The 24905-nt window shown below is 40.6% G+C and overlaps 1 protein-coding gene across 1 annotated transcript in view; it reads left to right on the top strand.

Annotated features, from left to right (window-relative positions):
• The window catches only part of LOC101849880 (cysteine-rich protein 2-binding protein), a gene marked incomplete in the record, with an annotated part of 41729 nt that extends 16951 nt beyond the window's left edge, over window positions 1–24778 (top strand). The window contains 7 exon segments of the mRNA XM_005107980.3: window positions 91–177; window positions 14733–14845; window positions 17918–18010; window positions 18634–18752; window positions 21029–21077; window positions 22355–22487; window positions 24514–24778. Coding sequence (XP_005108037.2) covers window positions 91–177; window positions 14733–14845; window positions 17918–18010; window positions 18634–18752; window positions 21029–21077; window positions 22355–22487; window positions 24514–24687 — 768 coding nt within the window.
• Between the last annotated feature and the right edge of the window lie 127 nt (window positions 24779–24905).

Raw genomic sequence — 24905 nt, 5'->3', positions numbered from 1 at the left:
TATTGTTATTATTATTTTTTTTAGTAGCAATAGTAGTAGTAGTAATCACTGACAACACATAGAAATGTAGTTTTGTCGTCATTTCCTCAGTTCTCAGCACTAGACAGTCAGCTGTTCTCCGATATGTCCAGGAGATCCAGGGCCACCAAAGAAACGCGGGACCTGGATCGTTTTATGGTACGACTGATTCTCCACCACCTCGTCCACTATCGCCTGTTTGATCACTCACTCTGCAGGAGAATTTATATTATTGCTTTTGTTTTGTTTTGTTTTCATTGGGTATTTTTTAAGAACTTTTGTGATTACCGCAGAGTTGGCAGAGACTGTGCTATTTTCTAGTTTATTGCATTGCCTTGCTTCCATTTTGTCTAACACGGTAGATAGTTTTTCTTTAGTTACGGTACAGGAAGAAGGGCCACTAACAGCTGTCTAAAGAATGAAACGCTTATAATGAGCCATTGCCAAAATGTCAACCATATAATGAGGGTTACGGGGTTTTTTTACAATCCCTCAAAAGTGTTTTAATGACTGTATTTACGAACAAAATCTGAAGAGGTATCATATTGTAGTGTTAATAAGTATCTTTCTATGTTTTTTAACCTGCTAAATTTTCATGAATAATTATTGATTATTTTATAAACATTCCTATAACTTCACTCTTAGCCACAGACCAAAAGTATCCAATTCATTTAAAGAAGACATAGACTTTTGTGCTTATTTCCTTATCTCCCTTTAAATTTGGAAGGCATAGCTTCCCTCACAGGTGTTTCATTTTCCAGCTTGTCCTGATACACTGTCCTCAGGAGTATTTTGCTTTTTAAAAGCGTTACGGTTGTATCGAGTGTTGCGCAAAATTTTTTGGCTTGGAATTTCATAAAAATTGTCTTTATAATAACCGATCATGGTTGTTGTACATTTTGAACCGACCGCAACGCACTCATTGATTTTGTTGTCTTCTCGTTCCGTGTTTTAAGTGCTTCCAAGATTTTATTTGAAGCTTCACCGAAAGTGCGCATTCAACCATCAATTGTTGAACGTACTTTGTGGCGATCGATGCATCCGCCACTTGAAGGTAAGTTCGATACAGCCGTAACATTTTACATTAAATATTTTACAAATTAAAGAAAATAAAACTTGCATCTGTAGTGTAGCAAACAGTCACTTCGCTGTTGCACGCAGGAGACATGAGTTCAATTCCTGAGTTGGGGATAATATTTTTATCAAGTATATCGTCTTTCTCCTGTGACCCTATATCCCTGTCAGCCCAAGCTAGCCCTGATCAGCAGGGTCAGAAGCCCATCTCCTAACTGATCTAAATTGCGTCACTGAGGGTGTAAAAAAGTTAAAATACCTACTTTTTTTAAAAATTGCTGATTTTTTTAATATTAAAAGAAAAAAAAAAGAAAATGCATGTCATCACAGTTGTCTTAAGTCAGTTGAATTGATCTGTACAAACTCTGAGGTGGCTGCAAACGCAGAAACGGCACCGTGCTTGCTTTAGTGCGGGAAATCGTAGAAAGGAAGTGGCTCTGTGACGACATGATGACGATGTTACCCTCAGTGCACCCAGAACAGAATAATACTGTTTAGCTTTCTTTACCCATTTTTTTTTTTTGTGGTTAGTTCAACCCTTCAATTCTATTGGTTATTATTAGTATTAAGTATAAAGAGCGAAATGCTCGCAGCTAAAGGGATTCGAAAACAACTAGTATTAAGTATTAAGCTCAAAATATTTTTGTTGACAGTTTACATTTTAATTTTGGTTTTTTGGTTTTAAATTTGAAAGACTTACTGTGGGTGAATTATTTTCAGGGGTGTATGACAATGTTCATGTGTCATTGCGATACAATCATCAGAGCCAGAAGAAAATATATATCATCTCTTTGAAAAAATTCAATTCACATCCAAACATTCCATATCTTGTATAGTGGTTAGATTGACAGGCTGAGAATTAATACAGAGAGATAAGCGTTAAAAAAAAATATGTTACAATTGCACTGAATTCCACTTTAAAAAGGTTTGTTTTTTTTTTTCAAATCAGGTTGCAAGTCCTCAACACACAGATGGCACCATAGAGACTGAATCTAGTGGAGCAAGCAGTGAGAAAGTCCAGCAGGAACCTTGTGGTGAGTGAAATTTATTTAGATTTAATTCACTAGATCTGAAGTAATTGTGGACTGTTTTGCTCCATAGAAAGTCGTCCAAATACTTGTACAACCTGTCCATTCTCCTCACCCTATCAAATTCTTATTTGCTTCGTCACATATGATGTAAACTTTCTAATTTTTTCTAATAATTGAATTTTCTCATTAAATTAGATGTAAACAATGCAAACTTTCACTCGGGTGGGAAGACATGGAATAATATCAAGAAGCTAGCCCAGGATAGAGAAAGGCGGAAAGTGTTTGTCCGTGGCCTATACCTACCCTGGTGCAGGGTGAGAAAGGCAGTGATGACGGTCTAAGGAACGTAACAATTTGATAGTGGGTAAGTCGAGTTGCAGAGTAATTAGTGGCACAGTCTATTATCAACATGACAAATAAAATTCTTTGCCAGTTGGTTTAAGTTCTCATCAGTTGCTTATCTTGTGGTTTCAGTCGCGGTGAAGCATGAAGTTGTGGAGGTCCCCCAGAAGCGTAGAAAAAAGAAACGTATGACCGGTACAGAGAGAGCCCGACGTTACCGACAACGCAGGAAGGAAGACGCCGAACATTATGAGGTCTACCGAAAGTTGGAGCGTCAGCGGTCAAAGAACAGAAGGCTTGCTATGAGTCAAGAACAGAGATTGCTGTCGAATGTAAAGGCTGCTGTACGCAATAGGAAAAGCAGGTAGGTAGTTTTTTACATCTGTTTTTTGGGGGGGGGTTTTCAACACAAAAAAGATGACTGCAATAATGTGAAGGACATGACATGAGAAGGGGCCCTTGCGGGCTGGAGACGATCCCCAAATTTCAATTTATTCTGATTACATAATGTACTTTTTTTTCAGGATTTTTTTTTGTTGTAAAGGCCTGCACTGGAACTTATGCTGATTGTTTGATGCAATTTTTTTTCTTTTTTTTTTTTTTTCAAAGTCTTTCTCTTTCTCTCTCTCTCTCTTTCTATCTCTCTCTCCGTCTCTCTTTCTCTTCAAAAAAAAAAATTGTAAGAGCTGTGCTCACTTGTGAGTTCGTTGCAATTTAATAATTTACTCCACTTTAATATTGGGTTCTGTCCGCTAATAATGATCAAGTTCCAATAATTTACGTCTGTCGGATCACATTGGGTTTTATTTTTTTTCTCCAAGAAAACAATCTTTATTCTCATTCTTCTTGGACTACTCAGTTTCTCTGTTTACAGCACACTGTACTTCATCCCATTTATATATTTCCAAAGCGGTAAACAGCTCTCTCTTTTACTTTTATTTCCACAGGGCAAAAAAGAAAGCGGAAACTGCAAGCCAGACAGGAAGTGAAGCGGCAGCGTCCGGGAAATCTGCACGTCGGAGTAAACGCCAAACGAGCGCAAAGAAACGAAAGAAGAGAGAGAGAATTGAAATAAGAGAAAATGTATTGGAGAGAGAGAGAGCTGAAGTGAGAGATAAGATATTGGAGAGGGAATGTAATGGAGACGCTGTCCATCCTGGTTGTTCTTGTCATCAATCCAGATCTAGCGGAGACAACAGCGAGAAAATCCTGGAGTGTTGTGGTAGGTTGGAATTTAGATTTCGTTCACTAGATTTGGGGTTATTGTGGACTATTTTGTTCATTGCAAGGTCAATGAAATTCTTGTAGGACTTATCCATTTTTTAAAACACTAATTGAATCTTTATTTGCATCATTAGAAAAGACGTAAACTTTTGTAATTTTTTTTTACTCGTTAACAAGGTGTAAGCTAAACAAACTCACTTTCTCTTTTCTTTGAACTTTCACGAGTGATGAAAAGTTCAGTTGTACAGGCCGACAAGGTTCTGAACTCAACATTTTGATAGCAGGTATGCAGTCTCAGTTTGGATAAGTGCTGTCGTCTGTTACTGTTACTTGTATGCACAACAAACTTTGTAGCCGATAGGTACAAATGTTCATCAGTTCCTTGTTTTATGGTTTCAGTTGGTGGTTGGTGGGTGCTCTGATGTGGTCTTCTCCTTCTTTCCTATCAAACATCTATCATCCTTATCTCTTCTCCTTATTTGTGTGTGTTACTCTCTTGTAACACCTCTAATCTTGGGCGTTTGTATGACCTTATTGTGTTGCAAGTGCCGTAAAACTCCTACTAAAACCACAACTTATTGTTTCAGTGTTGAGAGTCGGGGTGAAGCATGAAGCTGTGGAGGCCCCTGTGAAGTGGAAGAAAAAGGAACCAATGACCAGCACAGAGAGAGCCCAACGTTACCGACAATGCAGGAAGGAAGACGCCACACGTCATGAAGCGTACCGACAGTTGGAACGTCAGCGGTCAAAGGACAGAAGGCTTACTATGAGTCGAGAACAGAGATTGCTGTCGAATGTAAAGGCTGTTGAACGCAATAGGAAAAGCAGGTAGGCCCTACGTTTGTTGTTTGTTTGTTTGTTTTTTGGGGGGTTTGTTTTTTGTATTGTTTTGTTTAGGGGGGTTTTGTCATCAGTATCTCAGCACAAAAATGTAAATGACCTTTATAATTAATTGGAATAATTTAACAATAGAAACAACGTGGAAAGGGGTCCTCCAGGGCTGAAATGTCAGTTTATTCTGATCACATAACGCACTTTTACTGGGGAAACATTTTTAAACTTGCATAAATCTACTCCAGCCTGATCATAATATAGTGCATTTTCATTTTTTGTCCGAAAAAAAAATATCATAAGGGTTGTGCCCGCGACAGAGCTCATACCCAACTTCCAATCTTTATTCTCGTTCTTCCTAGACTCCTCAGTCCTTCTTCATATGACCTATTGTAGTTGCGAGTGCTGTAAAACCATACCAGATTAATCAGTTCTGCTTTATTTGGCAGTCTTACGTCAAATGCTAACTGCTCTTTGTATTTTGTTCTTGATAGGGCAAAACGGAAAATGGAAACTGCAAGTCAAACAGCTCATAAAGGAACAGCATCCGAGGAATCTGTGCACATGAATGAACGCCAACAGCGTGCTGAGAAAGAAAGGGAGCGGGTTCCGAGAGGGAGAACTCAGGCAGACCAGGAGAGCCGAACACCCCAGAAATCTGCACGTCTGAACGAAAGCCAAAAGAATGCAAAGAAACAAAGGGAGAGAGAGAGATCCCAAGCGTATCGCGACCGCATGACACCGGAGAAGAGACGTAGGATGAATGAGCAACGCATGAAGAGATACTATGCGATGAAATTAACTCAAATGTCAAAGTCATAGAGTGTGTGTGGGGGGGAGTGGGGGGGCTGAATTTGAATTGGACAGGAAGAAAAATAATGCTCGTAAAAAGCAAAAATTTGTTAATGTTACGTGGGGCAGGGGGGGGGGGGGTGCAGGGACAAAAACTCAAATAAGTATAAAAGTACACAGGTAGATTGACGGTGGAGACCAATGACAGAGTTCCTAGCTTTCCCGGGAGGGATTCTGCCGTCTGTACTTGTTTGAGTTTGCTCAAAACTATACACGTTTATCTGTCAAGGTCAAACCCCAAAGCTTGAAAAAGGCGTCAAACGGGCAATTTTGCCGCCATAAAGCTCGTAATGTAGTATGAAGAAACAAACGACTGTCCATCCAGCCACGCTACGCACAGACAGTGAGTGCCTCTGTGGTTGTCGTAGGATGTCCTCAGACGGTGTTGTGGTTGTCAGCGATGATCTTCAACCTGGCGTACACTTTGTGAAAAAGTTTTTTATCCAAATAGTAATTTAAGTAAGGAGATTGAAAAGATCTTCACCTCTCAAAGGCAGCATCATCAATATGCAGCATTTCAATTTGTACATTATTTTGTATTGAATTATATTCCCCAAAGGGGTGATATTAACATGTTCTTATGCTCAGTAGAATTGTAAATGGGCTGATGTCATGCCCATGCTGTGCCGGAACTAAGTAGGGGGAACTGCTGCTTTTTCTTTCCTCATCCTTACTATCATCATTTTCCTCTACTTCTTTTGTATGTTTGTCACTCTCTTGTGGACTGCTTTTTCCAGGGTGCCTAGATAGTCGAAGCAGACTTTGTGCTGTTGAGGCTAGAGAGGTGAGCTGAGTAAGCCTGATTCCCCGTTTGGACTTCTCTGTTGACATCCACCCCTTGGCGTTCATATGACCTTCTGCTGTTGCGAGCGCCGTGAAACCTTACTAAAACTAAACTAAACATGGTGTTGAATTATTATAGAATGCATTTTATTATTTATTTTTTTCGTCAGAAGTTGGCTGTGAAACATGTATACATGTATTTGAGAAGGCCTATGACAGATTTTGTCGACTTTCCCAGTGACTGCACAAATAAATTATAAAATTATAGATTATATTTTTATTGATTCCAGAAGGGCAATTTGGTTTACAATGGCAAACATGCATACATAATTTTATATATATATATATATATACCAGATGTGAGGCATTGTGGTGAAATCAGATACATACACACACACTAGTGTATATATATATATATATATATATATATATATAATACAACAAAACAAATTCACAGACATTCCACTGCTGGTCGCCACTGTGCAGCGCCCTGTTTTTGTTTTTGTCAAGTCGGTGGTTGGCAGGCGCTTTGGTGTAGCTTGCTCCTGCTTCACTCTGACTCACTCTGACCACTATTATCAGTATTATCTCTCTTTGTGGGTGGTTGGCAGGCGCTTTGGTGTAGTTTGCTCCTGCTTCACTGTGACTCACTCTGACCACTATTATCAGTATTATCTCTCTTTGTGGGTGGTTGGCAGGCGCTTTGGTGTAGTTTGCTCCTGCTTCACTCTGACTCACTCTGACCACTATTATCAGTATTATCTCTCTTCCTTCTTTTCTTTGTATGTCCCTCTCAAGTAACACCTCTCATCCTCGACACTTATAATATGACCTTTTTGTGTTGCAAGTGCCATAAAATAATTCTTAACTAAAAACTAAAACTATACACCGAGAAAGGTGTCTTTGTAAATGTGTGCTTTGGGAAAAGTGTCAGTCACTGCTGTCGTATGACAGGATACAAGTGGGACATGAATACGTACAACCATGTTGTTGTTGTTATTGATCCGCCTACATCTGGGCTCTCGCCCTTCTGTCCAATGCCATGTAGTGATAAGTGCAGGTTTGCTGCAGTTGCTGTAATGTTCCGCAGAGTGTGTTGTCGAAGTTAGGTCTCGGAGGGAGAAGGGTAGCTCTGATGTCATTTAGGGCTGTACAGTGGAAAAGGTGATGTTCCACTGTCTCATATGCATAGTCACACAAAGGACACATTAGGGGAAGTTCTTGTTTTATTCTGTTCAAGTGAAAGTTGAGCTGTATATGTTCTGTTCGTAGGCGGAAGATCGTGGTCTGTTTCTTTCTCTGTATGTGGTTGATATTGTCATTTCGTTTTGTTGTAGTCATATGTTTGAAAACTGCTCTGCCTGTCTTTCCCAGTGGGTGGTTGGCGGGCGCTCTGGTGTGGTTTGCTCCTTCTTTCCTATCAAACATCTGTCATCCTAATCTCCCCTTCTTCTTTTTTATGTTTGTTACTCTCTTATAACACCTCTATCTTCTGGCGCTCATATGACCTTATGCAGTTGCGAGTGCCGTCGTAAAAGCCTCTACTAAAACTAAAAAACTAACTGTCTTTCCCAAGGCCCATCTCTTCATCCAGTCTTGTTTGCTGTTGCTTTTAATGGTTTGTTTTGCAGTGTTGTATGAGGTTGGAATGTTGGGTTGTTCCTGTCTAGATCCCCTTTTGGCGAGTGTGTCTGCTCTGTCATTTCCAAACGTGTTTGAGTGTCCGGGAATCCACTGCATCACCAGGTTGACGCCACAGGATGTTATCAGGTGATGTGTCAAGTCTTCGTTTAGATGATGGTCATTTTCTATTGCTTGCTAGACTGATAGTGAGTCAGTGAAGATCACTATACTCTGTGCTTTGTTTGGATGAGTATCAAAAACTGTGCGGAGATGGTATGGTGCTGTTTCAATTGCTATCATTTCTGCATCGTAGTTGCTGCATTTCTCTCCACAGGCTGCAGAGATCTCATTGGAATTTCCATCTGGGTACTGTATTAGTATTCCATATCTGGCTTTGGTTGTGCCTTTGAATGCTGAGCCGTCTGTATAGACGTGTATCCACTCATCTGAATAGCTGTCGATTGTTTGATGTGATGCAAGCATCAGCATCACTGGGTCTGAAGATTTTGTGTTCTTGTCTCGGAGAGATGTTGTAATGATTGGCTTTTCCTTAGAAATGTGGGGAGGGATGTTTTGGTTGACTCTTTTGGTTTCTCTTCTGTTTTGTGGTAGATGGTGGCGCTCCATTAGTTCTGTGATGCGATGCATGACCGATTTTTGTAGAAGTCGTTTCTTTGGTTTTCATGTTTCTACTAATTTCCTGATTGGGTGGTTGGGGCACATTCTTCTGGTTCTTTCATGGAGCTCCAAAACTGCTTTATCTCTGATCCCCATGAACTGCTTGCGAGTTTCTTTAAAAGTTGGAGTCTTCTTTTCGCCTTGTTCTTTATGCTCTCCACTTGGATTTTCATTGTTAGACTTTGGTCAAGTTTGACTCCTAGGTACTTTGGTTGTTCTTCTTTGGGAAGATTTTCATTTCCTGTCTTCAGTTGGAGTTTTTCTTTTTCTGTTTTATGGCTGTTTGTAAAGATGGTGGATACTGTTTTCGTGCAGTTTATTTTGAGCTTCCATTTCTGACAGTAATTATGGAGCCTCTTGAGGTCTTTGTTTAATTTTCCTGCTCCTACTACCGTGCTGTGATGTGTCTGCCAGAGAGCAAGATCATCGGCGTAGAGAGTCTTTTCTGATTTCAGCACGTTCGTCACATCATTAAAGAAGATCAGGAACAAAGTGCAACTCAGACAGGAACCTTGGGGTAGGCCTTCCTCGAGAACTTCTCTTGACGAGTGGGCATTGTTCACCTTTTTTTCGATGCTTCGATCTGCCAGGAAAAACTTGATCCATTTATAAAGTTTCTCGTGTATCCCGGGGTCAATCATTTTCATGAGTAGGCCTTTTCTCCACTCTCTGTCGTTTGCCTGTTGGAGATCTACAAAGATGGCAACAGTGTGTTTAGTCTCATGAAAACCATCCTGGATGTCTTGACTTCAATTGAAAAGTTGGTCTTCTGTGTTGCTGCCTTTTCTAAAGCCTGCTTGGTGTGGGTTCAAGCTGTTTGAGTTTTCCAGGTGTAACAAGATCGCTGGTTCTTACCTATACGCACGTCAGGTCACGGAGATATTCTTCTTCGTCTATAGATCCTCTTGTACGAATTTTTACAGTCCACACACACTAATTAACCACCGGTGGGTGTCTGACCAGAGTAACTACCACCGCCTCACGCTACAACACAGTCCACACACACTAATTAACCACCAGCGGGTGTCTAACCAGAGTAACTACCACCGCCTCACGCTACAACACAGTCCACACACACTCAATTCCACTTCTCGCGGGAGTGCGTTCTCGCTCACAGTTTTGCTGCACACTACACACATGACAACACAATGCGCACATTTCTGACTGGTCCAAAAACAACCTACACCAGGTGCCGGTAAACGCGGTTGTTCACCAGTCTTTCTGCAAGCTTACCGATATTTTTATTTTTTTAAATTATTTTTTTTATTACACTTTTATTTGTCCCAGAAGGGCACTTTGTTTTTATGTATTATGTATTATAATTATGTATTTATGTATGTATGTTTGCCATTGTTTTACAATGGCAAACATACATACATAAATACATAATTATAAATACGTACATACATAAATACATACATAAATACACACTATTACACAAATACAGAACAGTTTACAAACAATGCCACTGTCGGTCGCCACTGTGCAGCGCCCTGTAATTTGAGCTAGGGTTGTCGTGTCTTGCTCAAGGACACACTCCAGTGACCACCCATCTGATCACCGTGTCACCGACACTTGCTTGACATTGCTTGAGTCAAAACTCACTACTCACTTAGCCACTGGAGCCCCCATGATGTTAGTGATATTATAGGTCGGTATCTCTTCACTTCTCCAGGTGGTTTCCCCTTCTTTAGGAGCGGTATGGTCTGGGCGATCCTCCATGCCTTTGGTATTCCGCTCGTTCTCCACGTGGTATTTACCAAGCGGCGTATGACATCGTTTCCTTTAGCACCAAGGTTGCACAGCATTTCGTTGTGTATTTTGTCCGGTCCTGGGGCTTTCTTTTGCTTTAATTTTTTGAGGGCCTGTCCAAGTTCCATCATGCTGAAGTCCTCCTCAAAAAGGGTGTTGTTCAAGTAGGGGCTTTTTCTTCGTGCTTAGTCTTGTTTATGAGGAGTCTATCGGCCTCAGTTAGTCTACTTGCCCTGTTTACAGAGGCGAAATACCAGTTAAAATGTTCGGCTTTCTTCTGGTCTTCTGCGATGGTGTTTCCTGAAAGGAAAAAGGGTTTGGGGTTGCTTTTTTGTCTTTCTCCCGAGAGGTTGCTGACAAGGGGCCAAGTTTTGTTCCATTGTGGCGGAGGTCAAGATCTTCACAAGTCTGAGTCCATTTTTCATTTTTGGCTTTTCTAACTGTCATTTTCCCCTGAGCGCAGGTCTTCTTATAGTGTGTTCTGGCTATTGGTGATGGTGAGTTTTCCAGTAACTGTCTGGCCTTCTCTTTTTTTGCCACAGCAGCCTGGATTTTTTCATTCCAAAAGGGTTTGTAATTTCTTCAGCATCCCCGTGGAATGTGCTGAGATGCAGCTTTAAGAATATTTAGTGACTTGTTCATCATCTGTTTCTACTATGATAGAGAGCAATTTGTCGGAGGTCTTTTTTGTACTCTGCCCAGTTGGCTTTCTTAAAGTTCCATGAGTTCTCCGGGGGGTGGTTCAAAGCAGGTGGGGAGGTGATCTGTGTAAAGATAGTTCTGTGGTCACTTCCTATGTCATCAATCACTTCGATGCAACAGGAGTTTTTGATGTCAGATGAGCAGATGGTGAGATCAGGTCGGCTGAGAGTCAAGTGGGCTCTGTGAAGTAAGGTAGGCGTGGAGTTAACATTTTGCAACACAGATAGGTTGCTGGTTTCACAAAGTTCTTCGATCTTTCGGCCTGAGCTGTTGTAGCTGGTGTAGCCCCATTCAGGGGAGTGGCCATTGAAGTCACCCGCACAAATGTGTTTTTTCGTAGTTGGTTGCTTGTAGATCAGACAAGTCGCATGTTGTCTGTGGAGGGCTGTAAACATTGTAAATTGTATACTTCCTACCAATGTGCCATATGGTGGCCTTCTGGATATCTGTTGGTTGGGCAGACGACAAGTGTACGACATCTCCCTGAACATCGTTTCGCAGGTAAGTGACTACACCGCGGCATCCTGTGCATGTGCAGGCGTAACTGGTGTATCCTGTGAGGTTCAGGTCCGTACCTTTGTGTAGGGTTTCTTGAAGAAAGGCAACATGAATCTGCCTGTCCTTCAGGACTTTGAGGAGTTCTGTCTTCTTGTTCCTCAAACCACAGATGTTGAGTTGCAAGAGGTTGAGGGAACTCTTCTTCTGGTTGGGGATGTAACTGGCTCCCTTCTCCCGCCGAGAGCTTTTCCGTTCTGGTTTAGCACTGTTTCTGTGTGTATCACCAGTAGCTGACTTGTCGCTCAGAGCAGCCTGATGATTGCGCTGCCTGGCGCTGACCTTGTTTAACGAGGCGACATCCGAGCTCGCTTGTAATTTCTTTCTTTGTGTCATGGCATTGTGGACTGGGGTGTCTGTGGACTGTCTGCCCACCCTGAAAAGGGGCCATGCACGTTGAGGATTGGGGGGTACAAGGGGTTTTCATGAGACTGGAAAGACCTAACTGCCCTGTGACCGTGTAGTTCCGGTAGGGTTCATGTTGCCCACTCCCCGCCACCAATGGCTACTGGCTATAGTTGTCTACTCTTGTATGAGGTTTTGGCCAAGTGAGAAAGCCTTTGGATCGTCACGTCCTGGATCGTTGTGCCTTTACTAAGAGGTCCACAGTCAGAAGGCAAGTTGGGCATTCCGCTCGATTCATCCTTGCATCCAGACCTCCTCAAACTGGCTGGTTCCTTCTCAGCCACAGAGGGTGTGTTGATAAAAAGCAGTAGATGCGTTAGGCAGATGAGACACCCACTCAAGGGAGAGTAGGGGTGTGTTAGTGAGGAGCATAGCGTCTACCACACATCGGTGGGTTCTGCCTCCTGCACCTTGTGGGGCCACACCTGCTCCTATCCTGTTGTTTTAACCCCTCTAGGAAACGGGGGGTTGATTTGTTGGTACCAACAATTCGCCAGAGCCATGTCAGAGAGGACAGGGACCTCCACGGGCAGGTACGGTTAGCTGGATTGGGAGAAGCTGTTTGAGACGCTTAAGCATTTCTCAATATTTAAATGAGACCCATCATCAGTCCTTGACCCCGAGATACAACCATAACAATGCCAACAGTCAATTGACTATTCAGGGATATTAAGTATTATTTTCATTTCAATATATAGTGCAGCCTCTCTGTAACGACCTTCTATATAACGACATCCTCTGTTTAGCGACAAGGTATCCAGGTCCTGATTTTTTCCTTATATATCATTAGTCATAGTCATATTTTTCATTGCCTACCCATACCGACAACCCTCTATAATGACATTTTTTTCTGGTCCCGACGATGTCGTTATAGAGAGGCTGCCCTGTAATTGTTTTGTAATTACATTGCTCAAGTTCATAAAATACATTTTGGATGCATGCTTTCATGTTTTTAATGTTTTAGTTTTAACAAAATTGTCACTGTTGGGCTTGTGATGGTCCCGCCAGCAACACAGATTTGCATGAATAAAAAATGTTCCAGTCAAAACTTTAGAATCTTCTGCTTTTTGTTCTGTGACTTGCATGTCTGTCATGTTATAATTTTTTAGAAAATATTCGTAAGTATATATATAAATATATAAATATAATGTACTAAGAAAATGACAGCTGCTATGAGTTGTTTTATGTCATGCGGTGATACAACCGTAACAAGATGACATGGCTCAGAAAACATCCTTTGTAAGTAAAACCCTCAACATGAGTTATCTTGCCAACATGATTTCCTGCAAAGGAAGAACCTTGGGTTATGCCTTGAGAGTACAGTCAAACCTGTCCTCAGCAATAGGTGGCCATCTTGGACAACTTCAGTTATATATATATATATATATATATATATATATATATATATAGTAGCCACAAACTGAAAATCGTGAGGGTACCAATTTTGAGCGCTTGCTCACTCATAACTGTATTTCTGTTCAACTGTTGGTTGATTATTGTTGTTAGATTTCCCATTCAAAAACACTTAACAAAAAAACACCAGTCAAACGAATATAAAGTTATGAGTCCACAAACTTTTAAAAGTGGCACCCTCACAATTTCCAGTTTGTGACTACCGTCATCTTTCCCCTGTAGTCTTCATATATATGTGAGGCAGCGTGGTGGAATCAGGCTCTCGTCAATTTTTTGGCATGTAGAGTTATTGGTATCATCTTAAAGCTTGTTCACTTGTCTTTATTTGGATGAAAAAAATATCCATTTATCTTGAATACAAGTCAAAATATTTGCAAAAGAAGGGGGTGGAGGTTACCTGTTTTCAGAGGTAAAACTAGTGAGAAAATGGCCGCCAAAGATGAGTTATTTCCTTAGCTTAAGAGTCCGTGGTAACAGAAAATTTACATTTTTTGTGCCTTTAATTAACGTTTTTCAGAAAAATCCACACAGAAATTAGTTCTTTATTGGACATGAAAGGTGTTGAGCCAAAAAACAAAAATTTTATTAAAATTCACAAACCTGTGGAAAAACGCAAGTTTCGTCACTTTGATTATTTTGACGAGAGCCTGATTCCACCACACTGCCTCACATATATGCTGAATTATGAGTGTTTAAAATTTGGTGTATTGCTACTGTAGAAGTTGTGAACTTTTGGCAATGGTTCATATATTCTGAAATATGGAGGTTTTAAATGTGGTGTATTGCTACTGTGGAAGTGGTGACCTTTTGGCAATGGCTCATATAATATTCTGAAATATGGGTGTTTTAAATTTGGTGCATGTACAGGCAGAGCTGTTAAAGTACTTTTTAAAAAGTACTTAAGTACAAATTTAAGTACAATCTAAAAAATGTACTTAAGTACAGTAAAAGTACTTTCCTGTGTAAAATGTACTTGAGTACAAGTACTTTTTTAAAAAGTACTCATGAGACTACAGGCTTGTTGAGACTAAACTGTTTACAGCTCAATTGACACAACACAATAAGTGAAGGGTGCTTGGAAGGATGGCTCAGGACAGAGATAAATGGAAGGAGCTTGTATGTGGCCTATACCCTGCCAGGGGCGAAAGGCATTAATGATACTTTAAATAATATAATGTTTTCTTTTCTTTACTAAGGACTCTATATTGAGTTACTGTCAGAATAATGAGTATGTATCTAGCTTAAGATTAAATTATTCTTTATGTTACTGTTCATTTTTGTTATGCATGTGAACTATAAGCCTATGTGTGTGTGTACGTGGTGAACACCAAACCAATGTGCCAGGATCTGGACAATAAAGATGTATCTTATCTTGTCTTATCTTATCTTTTCTTATCTCATGTAGTGTGAAATATCCTGTGATTGGTTTGTGTGGATTTCTCTGTTCAGATTCAGGGCAACAAAAAGAGGGCCGGGTCTCGAACCTACACCTCGTTCAGACAACGTCTTGTGGGGCTGGAGGACCATGAGCTTCGTCCGTTTGTCAGTCCGTACACCACCAGGTCAGTCGTTTAGTCCGTACACCACCAGGTCAGTCGTGTGGGAGATCGAGATTGGGATTGGTATCATATTCCTCAGTGACATCACCTCTAGTGATTGTGAAATATAACTCGAAAACTTCAATCTCTGGTCCAAGATACAATCCTTCCTTCTATTCTGATATAATTCACTTTGCTTTTAAAATGACTTTTCATACATTCACATGATTAATAAATAAAGTCTGTACTGAAGAGTCCTGAGTTCTAGTGTCACTGCGGTAGGACAGCTGGGTTATATGTTTCATAATATGTGAGGCAGCGTGGTGGAATCAGGCTCTCGTCAAAATTATCAAAGTGAAGAAACTTGCATTTTCCCGCAGGTTTGTGAATTTTTTATCAAATTTTAGTTTTTCGGCTCAACACCTTTCACACCCATTAAAAAACTCATTTCTGGGTGAATTTTTCTGAAAAACGTTGATTTAAGGCACAAAAAATGTTAATTTTCTGTTATCACGGACTCTTTAAGCTACGGAAATAACTACTCTTTGGCGGCCATTTTCTCACTATTTTTACCCCTGAAAACATGTTACCCCCACCTCCTTCTTTCTCAATATCTCGACTTGTATTCAAGATAAATGGATATTTTTTCCATCCAAATAAAGACAAGTGAACAAGCTTTAAGATAATTCCAATAACTCTGCATGCCCAAAAATTGACGAGAGCCTGATTCCACGACGCTGCCTCACATGGACAATGTTGAGAGCTGGGAGAATGCTTTCTTTCGTCAGGTTTCGATGTATGTTTACTGTATGTCCCAGTGAACTGTTTTGATCATAAGTTGTTTCAGGTTTTACTGTATGTTTATAGTGTGTCTCAGTGAACAGGTTTACTGTATGTTTACTGTATGTCCCAGTGAACTGTTTTGTTCATAAGTTGTTTCAGTTTTACTGTATGTTTATAGTGTGTCGCAGTGAACAGGTTTACTGTATGTTTACTGTATGTCCCAGTGAACTGTTTTGATCATAAGTTGTTTCAGGTTTTACTGTATGTTTATAGTGTGTCTCAGTGAACAGGTTTACTGTATGTTTACTGTATGTCCCAGTGAACTGTTTTGATCATAAGTTGTTTCAGGTTTTACTGTATGTTTATAGTGTGTCTCAGTGAACAGGTTTACTGTATGTTTACTGTATGTCCCAGTGAACTGTTTTGATCATAAGTTGTTTCAGGTTGTACTGTATGTTTATAGTGTGTCTCAGTGAACATGTTTACTGTATGTTTACTGTATGTCCCAGTGAACTGTATTGATCATAAGTTGTTTCTGGTTTTACTGTATGTTTATATGTGCCCCAGTGAACTGTATTGATCATGACTTGTAGTGTTTGAGAGTAAAGACATATGAACTGAGAGTCTAGAATATTTTACACTTCAATATAATATATATATATATTTAGATAGCCAGCGTTTCTTTTGTAATTTCCACATACGTGTCAAAGTTGCTGTAATGAGTAGAGTGATTTCCACATACGTGTCAAAGTTGCTGTAATGAGTAGAGTGATTTCCACATACGTGTCAAAGTTGCTGTAATGAGTAGAGTGATTTCCACAAACGTGTCAAAGTTGCTGTAATGAGTAGAGTGATTTCCACATACGTGTCAAAGTTGCTGTAATGAGTAGAGTGATTTCCACATACATGTCAAAGTTGCTGTAATGAGTAGAGTGATTTCCACATACATGTCAAAGTTGCTGTAATGAGTAGAGTGATTTCCACATACATGTCAAAGTTGCTGTAATGAGTAGAGTGATTTCCACATACGTGTCAAAGTTGCTGTAATGAGTAGAGTGATTTCCACATACGTGTCAAAGTTGCTGTAATGAGTAGAGTGATTTCCACATACATGTCAAAGTTGCTGTAATGAGTAGAGTGATTTCCACATACATGTCAAAGTTGCTGTAATGAGTAGAGTGATTTCCACATACATGTCAAAGTTGCTGTAATGAGTAGAGTGATTTCCACATACATGTCAAAGTTGCTGTAATGAGTAGAGTAATTTCCACATACGTGTCAAAGTTGCTGTAATGAGTAGAGTGATTTCCACATACATGTCAAAGTTGCTGTAATGAGTAGAGTGATTTCCACATACATGTCAAAGTTGCTGTAATGAGTAGAGTGATTTCCACATACATGTCCAAGTTGCTGTAATGAGTAGAGTAATTTCCACATACGTGTCAAAGTTGCTGTAATGAGTAGAGTGATTTCCACATACATGTCAAAGTTGCTGTAATGAGTAGAGTGATTTCCACATACGTGTCAAAGTTGCTGTAATGAGTAGAGTGATTTCCACAAACATGTCAAAGTTGCTGTAATGAGTAGAGTGATTTCCACAAACATGTCAAAGTTGCTGTAATGAGTAGAGTGATCTCCACATGTCAAAGTTGCTGTAATGAGTAGAGTGATCTCCACATGTCAAAGTTGCTGTAATGAGTAGAGTGATCTCCACATGTCAAAGTTGCTGTAATGAGTAGAGTGATCTCCACATGTCAAAGTTACTGTGATGAGTATTTCTACTTGTTTGCTGGGATGCTGTGCCCCATTCTAAATGTTTTCTGTACTGAGCAGGGTTGTTTTATTTTAGCGATTTTCTCTTTTTTGGGGGGACCCGATAGCTTTTTCTTATGATTTTTGGTTTGGGGGTTGGGGGGGGGGGGGAAAGGGACATGGGCAAAAGAAGATTGTAGAGCATAAAACTGAATCATAGTATCATGGACCGCGTAGTGCCATAGTCACACGTGAGTGTTGTGATATTTGGTCGCTTCTTTTAAGGACAAGCAGGCTAACCCTGATTTTGGGGGTTTCCTGAAATCTTGACCTACACCAAAAGTTGGCATTGCCCTACCTAAAGGAGAAGTTTGGTTTCATTGGTGTGTCTATTTGTTTGGTTATAGAGAACCCTCTCCTTGTCTTTTAAAGAAACTGAACAAGGGGCAAAAACTTTGCCTTCGATTATCTCAAAACAGCTTTTTTCGGGATAGCCCCCCTTGTGCTTAAAGCGATCATTTGTGTTCATCAATTGTTTTTACTTTTCCTGCGTGTGTTCAGAGTCCTGCTGCCGTTCATCTGGCGTAACTACAACCCGTCCCACAAGCCCGTCAGGATGCGACTGTTGGAAGAAATCGCCGCCTACCACAACAGGTACCGTAATGGTCACCTCCTGGTCACTACTGCTGGGTTCCTACGGGTCTTGAAAAACTGGAAAACTCTTTGAATGTTGTTTTTTGTTTTCCAACATGGAAAACTCTTGGAATTTTGGGAAGTTGGGAAAAAGTCTTGGAAAAACAAATTTTTATCTAGATCTATTGTAAAAATTCTTCTTCGCAGTTTAGAAGGCTTCGACTTTACGCAGTCTGAAGTGTAGGCCCTACCATATGAATTTTTGCATGCTGAACAAAAAATTTTCTTCTGAATTGACATTTTATTTGTCTTGGAATAAAGAAGTTTCAGAAGCAAAATTAGCGAGAAATTGGCCGCCAAAGTTTGGTGACTTCCATAGCTTAAGGGTCGTTGGAAACTGCATATTCACATTTTTTGTGCCTTTAATCAACGAACGTTTTTCTACAGAATTCACACAGTGTTTATGAATGGACACAAAAGGAGTTGAGCCAAAAAACAAAAATTTGAAGGAAAAAAAATTCCAAACTGCCCCAAAAAATGCAGATTTCTCGGATTTTGTTATTTTGACAAGTGCCTGATTTCACGAAAAGCATCTGATTTCACCCCGCTGCCTCACATTTGACCTCTGACCTGTGTCTCGGCAGACACGACCCTAACTGGACCCCCCCTCCGAGTGCCCCAATTGACTTCTGCTACGTCCGGCCGGAGCACATTCCCTCGGTCAACGCTCTTTGCAGGGAGTTCTTCTGGCCCGGTGTTGACAGTAAGTTGTCTATGTTTATGTGTATATGTGTATGTACGTTTGTGTCATGGGTGGTTGGCGGGTGCTCTGTGTGGCCCGGCGTGGACAGTACGTTGTCTATGTTTATGTGTATATGTACATATATATACATATTATGTGAGCCGGTCTGAGGAAATCAGGAACATGTCGCTTATCCTTGAACAGAAATATCGGCAAAATAGTCGGTGTGGTCTGTTCTTGTCGATTTTGAGCACACATGCCAGGGGATTCTGGACTATTTTAGAAAATAATTCAACAGCTGTATCTGTGATGTCAAGGGACATGACTCTTATCTTTACTGTGGGAACTAGATAATTAGGGGAGTAGCACGCCCTTGGATGACGTCAAGAGCTGGGCGCAAAAAATAGAGAGATCGTCTGAGAGACTCACGGAGGTAGTCAGTCGAACTCAGGACCACGACGAGACAACACCTATCTTGGATGGGGGCCCCCTGACAGACCCGACGCATCGGACCGCCAGGTAACTTTACATGGTGTCAGAAGTAAAAACCACTTTATAATAGTTATATTTTCTCATTTTATTTTGAATTTGCATTCAGATATTAAAATGCAATAATGGTATGACTTTGAACATGTTTTTCTCAGTTTTTACTGTTCCACATTTCCTTACTTCAAAATGCAATATCTCATCTTCTAGAAAAGATAATTGAAAAATTCAAAGTACGTAATAATCAGAAAGATCCCAGCTTTCAGAAAAGCACAAAAACTCCAAACGGCCAACAGGCGATGTATTCCTGATTTCCTTAGACCGACTCGCATATAAAAATGTACTTTTATAATAATGAATTCTAGTGACTCAGCATTGGCTGTGAATGAAGTATTTCATTAGAAAATTTCTAAATTTTGGGTTAAGTTCAGCTGGTCAAAGTTATGTTGCCTATACAATTGTACTCTCTCTCTCTTGCCCTTTTTAACTCCCAGTGGAGCACAGGCCATCAACAACATTACTCCAGCGAAGCCTGTCCTGAGCATCCTTTTCTATCTGTTTCCATGATGTCCCTGCTTTTTCAATTTCCGCTTGTACCGCTCGCTTCCATGTCATCTTTGGTCTTCCATTCTTACGCTTTCTTTGTGGGTTCCACGTTAAAGCCTGCCTAATGATGCTTGTCGGGGGTCTCTTCAGGGTGTGTCCAATCCATTTCCATTTCTTCACCTGTATGTCTTCCTTCTATCAGCCTTTGGCTTGTTCTCTCCCACAGTTGAGCATTCGTGACTCGATCATACCACTTGATCCCCACTATCCTTGTTGTGTTATGTTGCCTATGCAACTGTACACTGGTAGCATAGTTCGTTCTGTATTCATTTCTCTCTCTCTCACTGTCTTGTGGTGAGTTTAGTGATGAGTAGTCTCTATGCTGTAGCACTCTGCTGGGAACCACTTGCAAGTCACAGTTCTACACTTCCCTTCTGTTCTTTCTGTCTGTCAAACTTGGGGTTCATCCCCCTGGGGCAGTGCCACTGACTGTAGTGTCTTTAGGCCTTTCCCAAAGGGTAGAGCTGGGCAATGAGTCGCTTCAGCAAAATCCGGATAATATTTTAGTGCACCTCTTCGGCTAATAATATGATATGAACCGCTTCAGCAAATGGGTTAGAACCACTTTGACAAACGGGTTATCATCACTGCAACAAATAGGTGCACCCACTTCGGCAAACGGGTCAGGAAAGAGAGGTAAGAGTCTAAAATCGGATAATGTTTCATTGAGAATTATCCGGTTATTCTTTTGGATTATCCGGATTTTGCCCACCTCTACCAAAGGGGTGATATTTCTTGTTCAAGCACAGTAGAATTGTAAATGGGCTGACTCATGTCACGCTCATAACTGTGCCTGATCTACAACAGGGAACTGCTGCTTTTTCTTTCCTGATCCTTACTATTGTCATTTTCCTCTACATCTTTTGTATGTTTGTCACTCTCTTGTGACCTACTGCTATTTTGGGGTGCCTTGATAGTGGAAGCAGACCTTGTGCTGTTGAAGCTAGAGAGGTGAGCAGTCTAAGTCTGATTCCCTGTAAAGACTTCTTTGTTGACACCCACCCCTTGGCGCCCATATGACCTTATGCAGTTGTGAGCGCCGTAAAACCCTCTACTATTAAAAAAAACAAAAAAATCTTGAGGTTTGTTTTCAAAGTGGCAAATGACCATAACTCAATTACTGTGCTTCTATTTACTCAAACTAGCTGAGTTGAAGGTCATATTATACAGGCGTACATGTGCCCTTTTCTCTGTTTTTTTTACAGTGTCGGAGTGTTTACAGTACCCAGACTTCAGCTGTGTGGTCATGTACAAGTCAGTATCTCCATGTGTACAGAGATTTTGTTGTATATATATGTGTGTGTGTTAGGTCAAAGTTTGTGTGTGGGTGGTTGGCGAGTGCTCTGGTGTGGTTTGCTTCTTCTTTCCTATCAAACATCTATCGTCCTTATCTCCCCTTCTTCTTTTTTATGTTTGTTACTCTCTTGTAACACCACTAATCTTCTGGCGCTCATATGACTCATGCAGTTGCGAGCGCCGTAAAAACCTCTACTGAAACTAAATTAAAAGTTTGTGTGGTTATGTACTCTCCACGCATACACAGGATTTCTGTTATAGTCAGATCAACAATGTTTAAAGATGTATGGACATGGGTTTTTTTTGTGTAGATAGGCCTGTATTTTCATGTACAGAATTTTTGTGTTGTAAGTACATGTTTGTATGTTCTTTGTGTGAACACGTGTGTTGTTGTACGTGGCCCACTGGTCAATGTGCTCGTAGATTTTGTTACATATGTTAAGGGTGTTAACAAAATGAGTTACTTCTCGGATTTGAGCCCAGTGGAAATAGATGCATCAGGCCTATAGGCGAAGTTTTTACAGTTTATAAAAGTATGAAATAATAAAAGGCGTGTCGCACGCTCATATGACCTAACGCAGTTGCGAGCGCCGTAAAATCCTATACTACTAACTAAAAAAGGCATGTCATACGTAAAATATGGCACAAATTTGAGCCAAGTGTCGATTTTTGGCCCACATCTCCATTTGTGGATTGCGAGAAGTAACTCATTTTGTCAGGATGCCTCACATATATGCATGTATCCCCAACACAGGTGTTTTTCCTAGAGGTGAATTTTGTCTTTTGTCTGTGTTTATTTGAAACCAAGTCATATGTGGTTTCTTTTGGATGAAAGCATTGCACTGTCATATGATTTTCAACAGTGCTTCGAGCTCAAGCCTTGAGTTTTGCGGTGTAGGGAAAAGGGATTTTACACATGAAACATTTTATTTTTCTGTCAGAATGAATACTTTAGTGTAGCGGTAGTTAGATATTGTCGCTATTGCAAAACAAGTGAGTATTGCACAATGTATTTGCTTTACTTGTATAACAGAGTAAAAGTAAAAGAGTCACTTTTTTTTTTTGTAACGGAAGACCAGCAAAATTGAGCTGAATTATCTGGAACTAAATTTAAAAAGAAATACTTCCAAGTAAGAAATATGTTTGGGTTTTTGTTTTGTTTTTGTTTTTTTTTTAGCTTTCCCCTGTTGCGTGTGGAGAAACACACTTGAAATGTTTTGTTTTGTGTCCGTCAGGAAAATTGTGATTGCGTTTGCGTTCCTGGTGCCGGACCGTGGCTACAACGAGGCCTACATCTCCTTCGTGTTCACGCACCCGGAGTGGCGCGGGGCGGGCATCGCCACCTTCATGATCTACCATCTCATACAGGTCAGGGCTCCTGTCTTGTTGAACCATCGTACAGTGGTGACCTTCATGTCTTGTTGAACCATGATACAGTGGTGACCTTCATGTCTTGTTGAACCGTTATACAGTGGTGACCTTCATGTCTTGTTGAACCATGATACAGTGGTGACCTTCATGTCTTGTTGAACCATGAAACAGTGGCGACCTTCATGTCTTGTTGAACCGTTATACAATGGCGACCAGCAATGGCATGTTTGTGAAATTGTTCTGTATTGGTGGGATATTGTGTATTTATGTATGCATTTATTTGAGTATTAAATATATATGTATGTATTTCTAATTATGTATTTACGTATGTATGTTTGTCATTATAACCCAAGTTTCCCAGCAGGGATCAATTTTTTTTTCAAAGTGTTTTATTTTATTTTTAAAAAAGTAAAACTCCACTTTTCTTGGTCCCCATAGGGAATTGAGTTGACACTGGCAGACATTTGAAGCATAATTATTGTCATGGATGATTATCTGTCTATTATCTATTTATGCTTATCATTTTGTCTTATAGGATGATAAGCACCCTTTTGGGACGGGCTGGAAATTGTTCTTTTCCCGGGGGCTCTCGTGGCCTAGAGGTTAAGGTGTTGGCCTCTCATTCAAAGGTCCTGGGTTCGAATCCGGGTAGCGACCGAAAAATTTTCTTCTCTAAATTTGTCTCCTTTCACCTCATTTCCTGCTCTCTAGCAATGTTCTGTCGTCTGCTTTCGCCTCCTCTTTCTGCCCCCACCCCCTTTGCCCATTACTCTGGGCTCCTGATTCTTTCTGCAGCCTTTCTACTGCTACTCCTTCGCTTCTTCTTACTGCTGTCTTTCAGCCACACCCCTGATCTTCGGGTAGGAAAGATCTACACGTAGCCTTCTCGGACAAGGTCGAAAAATGTTGGAGGGCCCGTGTGCAAGTTGCGCACATTAAAGATCCTTTTGTGGTCTAAAATCGATAAGAGTAGGCTTCGGCCGCCAAGATTCAAAATTTCCTACCAACTGAAAATATTAGGTGTGTCCCGCGCGCTCATATGACCTTATGCAGTTGCGAGCGCCGTAAAACACTTTACAAAAAACCCAAAAAAAACATGTTCTTTTCCCCGCGTAAAACAGCAGTTGTTGTTTTGCTGTGCTTGTCTTCACTTACACCTTATCAAAAGTGTGGCCTTTATTGTCCTAGCTTGTCAAATATTGCCACTGTACAACTTTTTGTAATAGCTTTATTGTATTACTGATGGGGACCCATAGCATGATGGTGGGTGATTGGCGGGTGCTCTGGTGTGGCTTGCTTCTTCTTTCCTGTCAAACATCTATCGTCCTTATCTCCCCTTCTTCTTTTTTATGTTTGTTCCTCTCTTGTAACACCTCTAATCTTCTGGTGCTCATATGACCTTATGCAGTTGCCAGTGCCGTAAAACCTCTACTAAAACTAAAACTAATAACATGATGGCAATTTTTTTTAAAATCAGGTATCTCTGTCTGTCTGCTTGGATGTTATATCCCGCTTTACCTTTGAGTCTTGGTTGGCCCTGATAGACACTGTCAAAGCAGCCTGCTTTTTAAATCATAAATGATTTGAATTGTGTAGAGTGTAAGACGTTGACGTGGGTGGTTGGCAGGTGCTCTGGTGTGGTTTGCTCCTTCTTTCCTTTCCAACATCTATCGTCTTTATCTCCCCTCCTTCTTTTTTTTTGTGTTTGTTCCTCTCTTGTAACACCTCTAATCTTCGGCACTTATATGACCTTATTGTGTTGCAAGTGCTGTAAAACTCTTACTAAAACTAAAAACTAAGAGGTTGACATTCAAATACACAGTCAATAATTAATATACATGTTAGGGTTTTGGGGTGATTTAAATTTTTAAAAATAAGAAATAAATAAAAGCGTTACTTTGTGTATTTCTAAAACGTGCATGGGCAATTACAGTCAATCACTTGTGATATGTTGGGGGGGGGGGGGGGATTTTAATTTTTAAAAACAAGACAATGTAAGCATTACTTTTCTGTATGTCCTCAGACGTGCATGGGCAAAGACGTGGTCCTCCACGTGTCAGCCACAAACCCTGCCATGTTCCTCTACCAGAAGTTTGGCTTCAAGGCCGAGGAGTTGATCCTGAACTTTTACTACAAGTACTTCCCGCTCAACTGCAAGGACTCCACCAACGCCTTTCTCATGAGGCTCAGCAGATGACGACCGCCACTTCTGGGGTCACATACACACACACACACACACGCACGCTCACACACATACATATACATATATGTATACACGCATACCCTCTCTCACACACATTTCCACACACACATGCATGCACACACATACATACACATAATAATATATGTATACACGCATACTCTCTCTCACACACATATCCACACATGCATGCGCACACACACACACACACACAC

Source organism: Aplysia californica, unplaced genomic scaffold (genome assembly GCF_000002075.1).
Source record: "Aplysia californica isolate F4 #8 unplaced genomic scaffold, AplCal3.0 scaffold00647, whole genome shotgun sequence".
Lineage (NCBI taxonomy): Eukaryota > Metazoa > Mollusca > Gastropoda > Aplysiida > Aplysiidae > Aplysia > Aplysia californica.
This window is presented reverse-complemented; position numbering and strand designations above follow the sequence as displayed.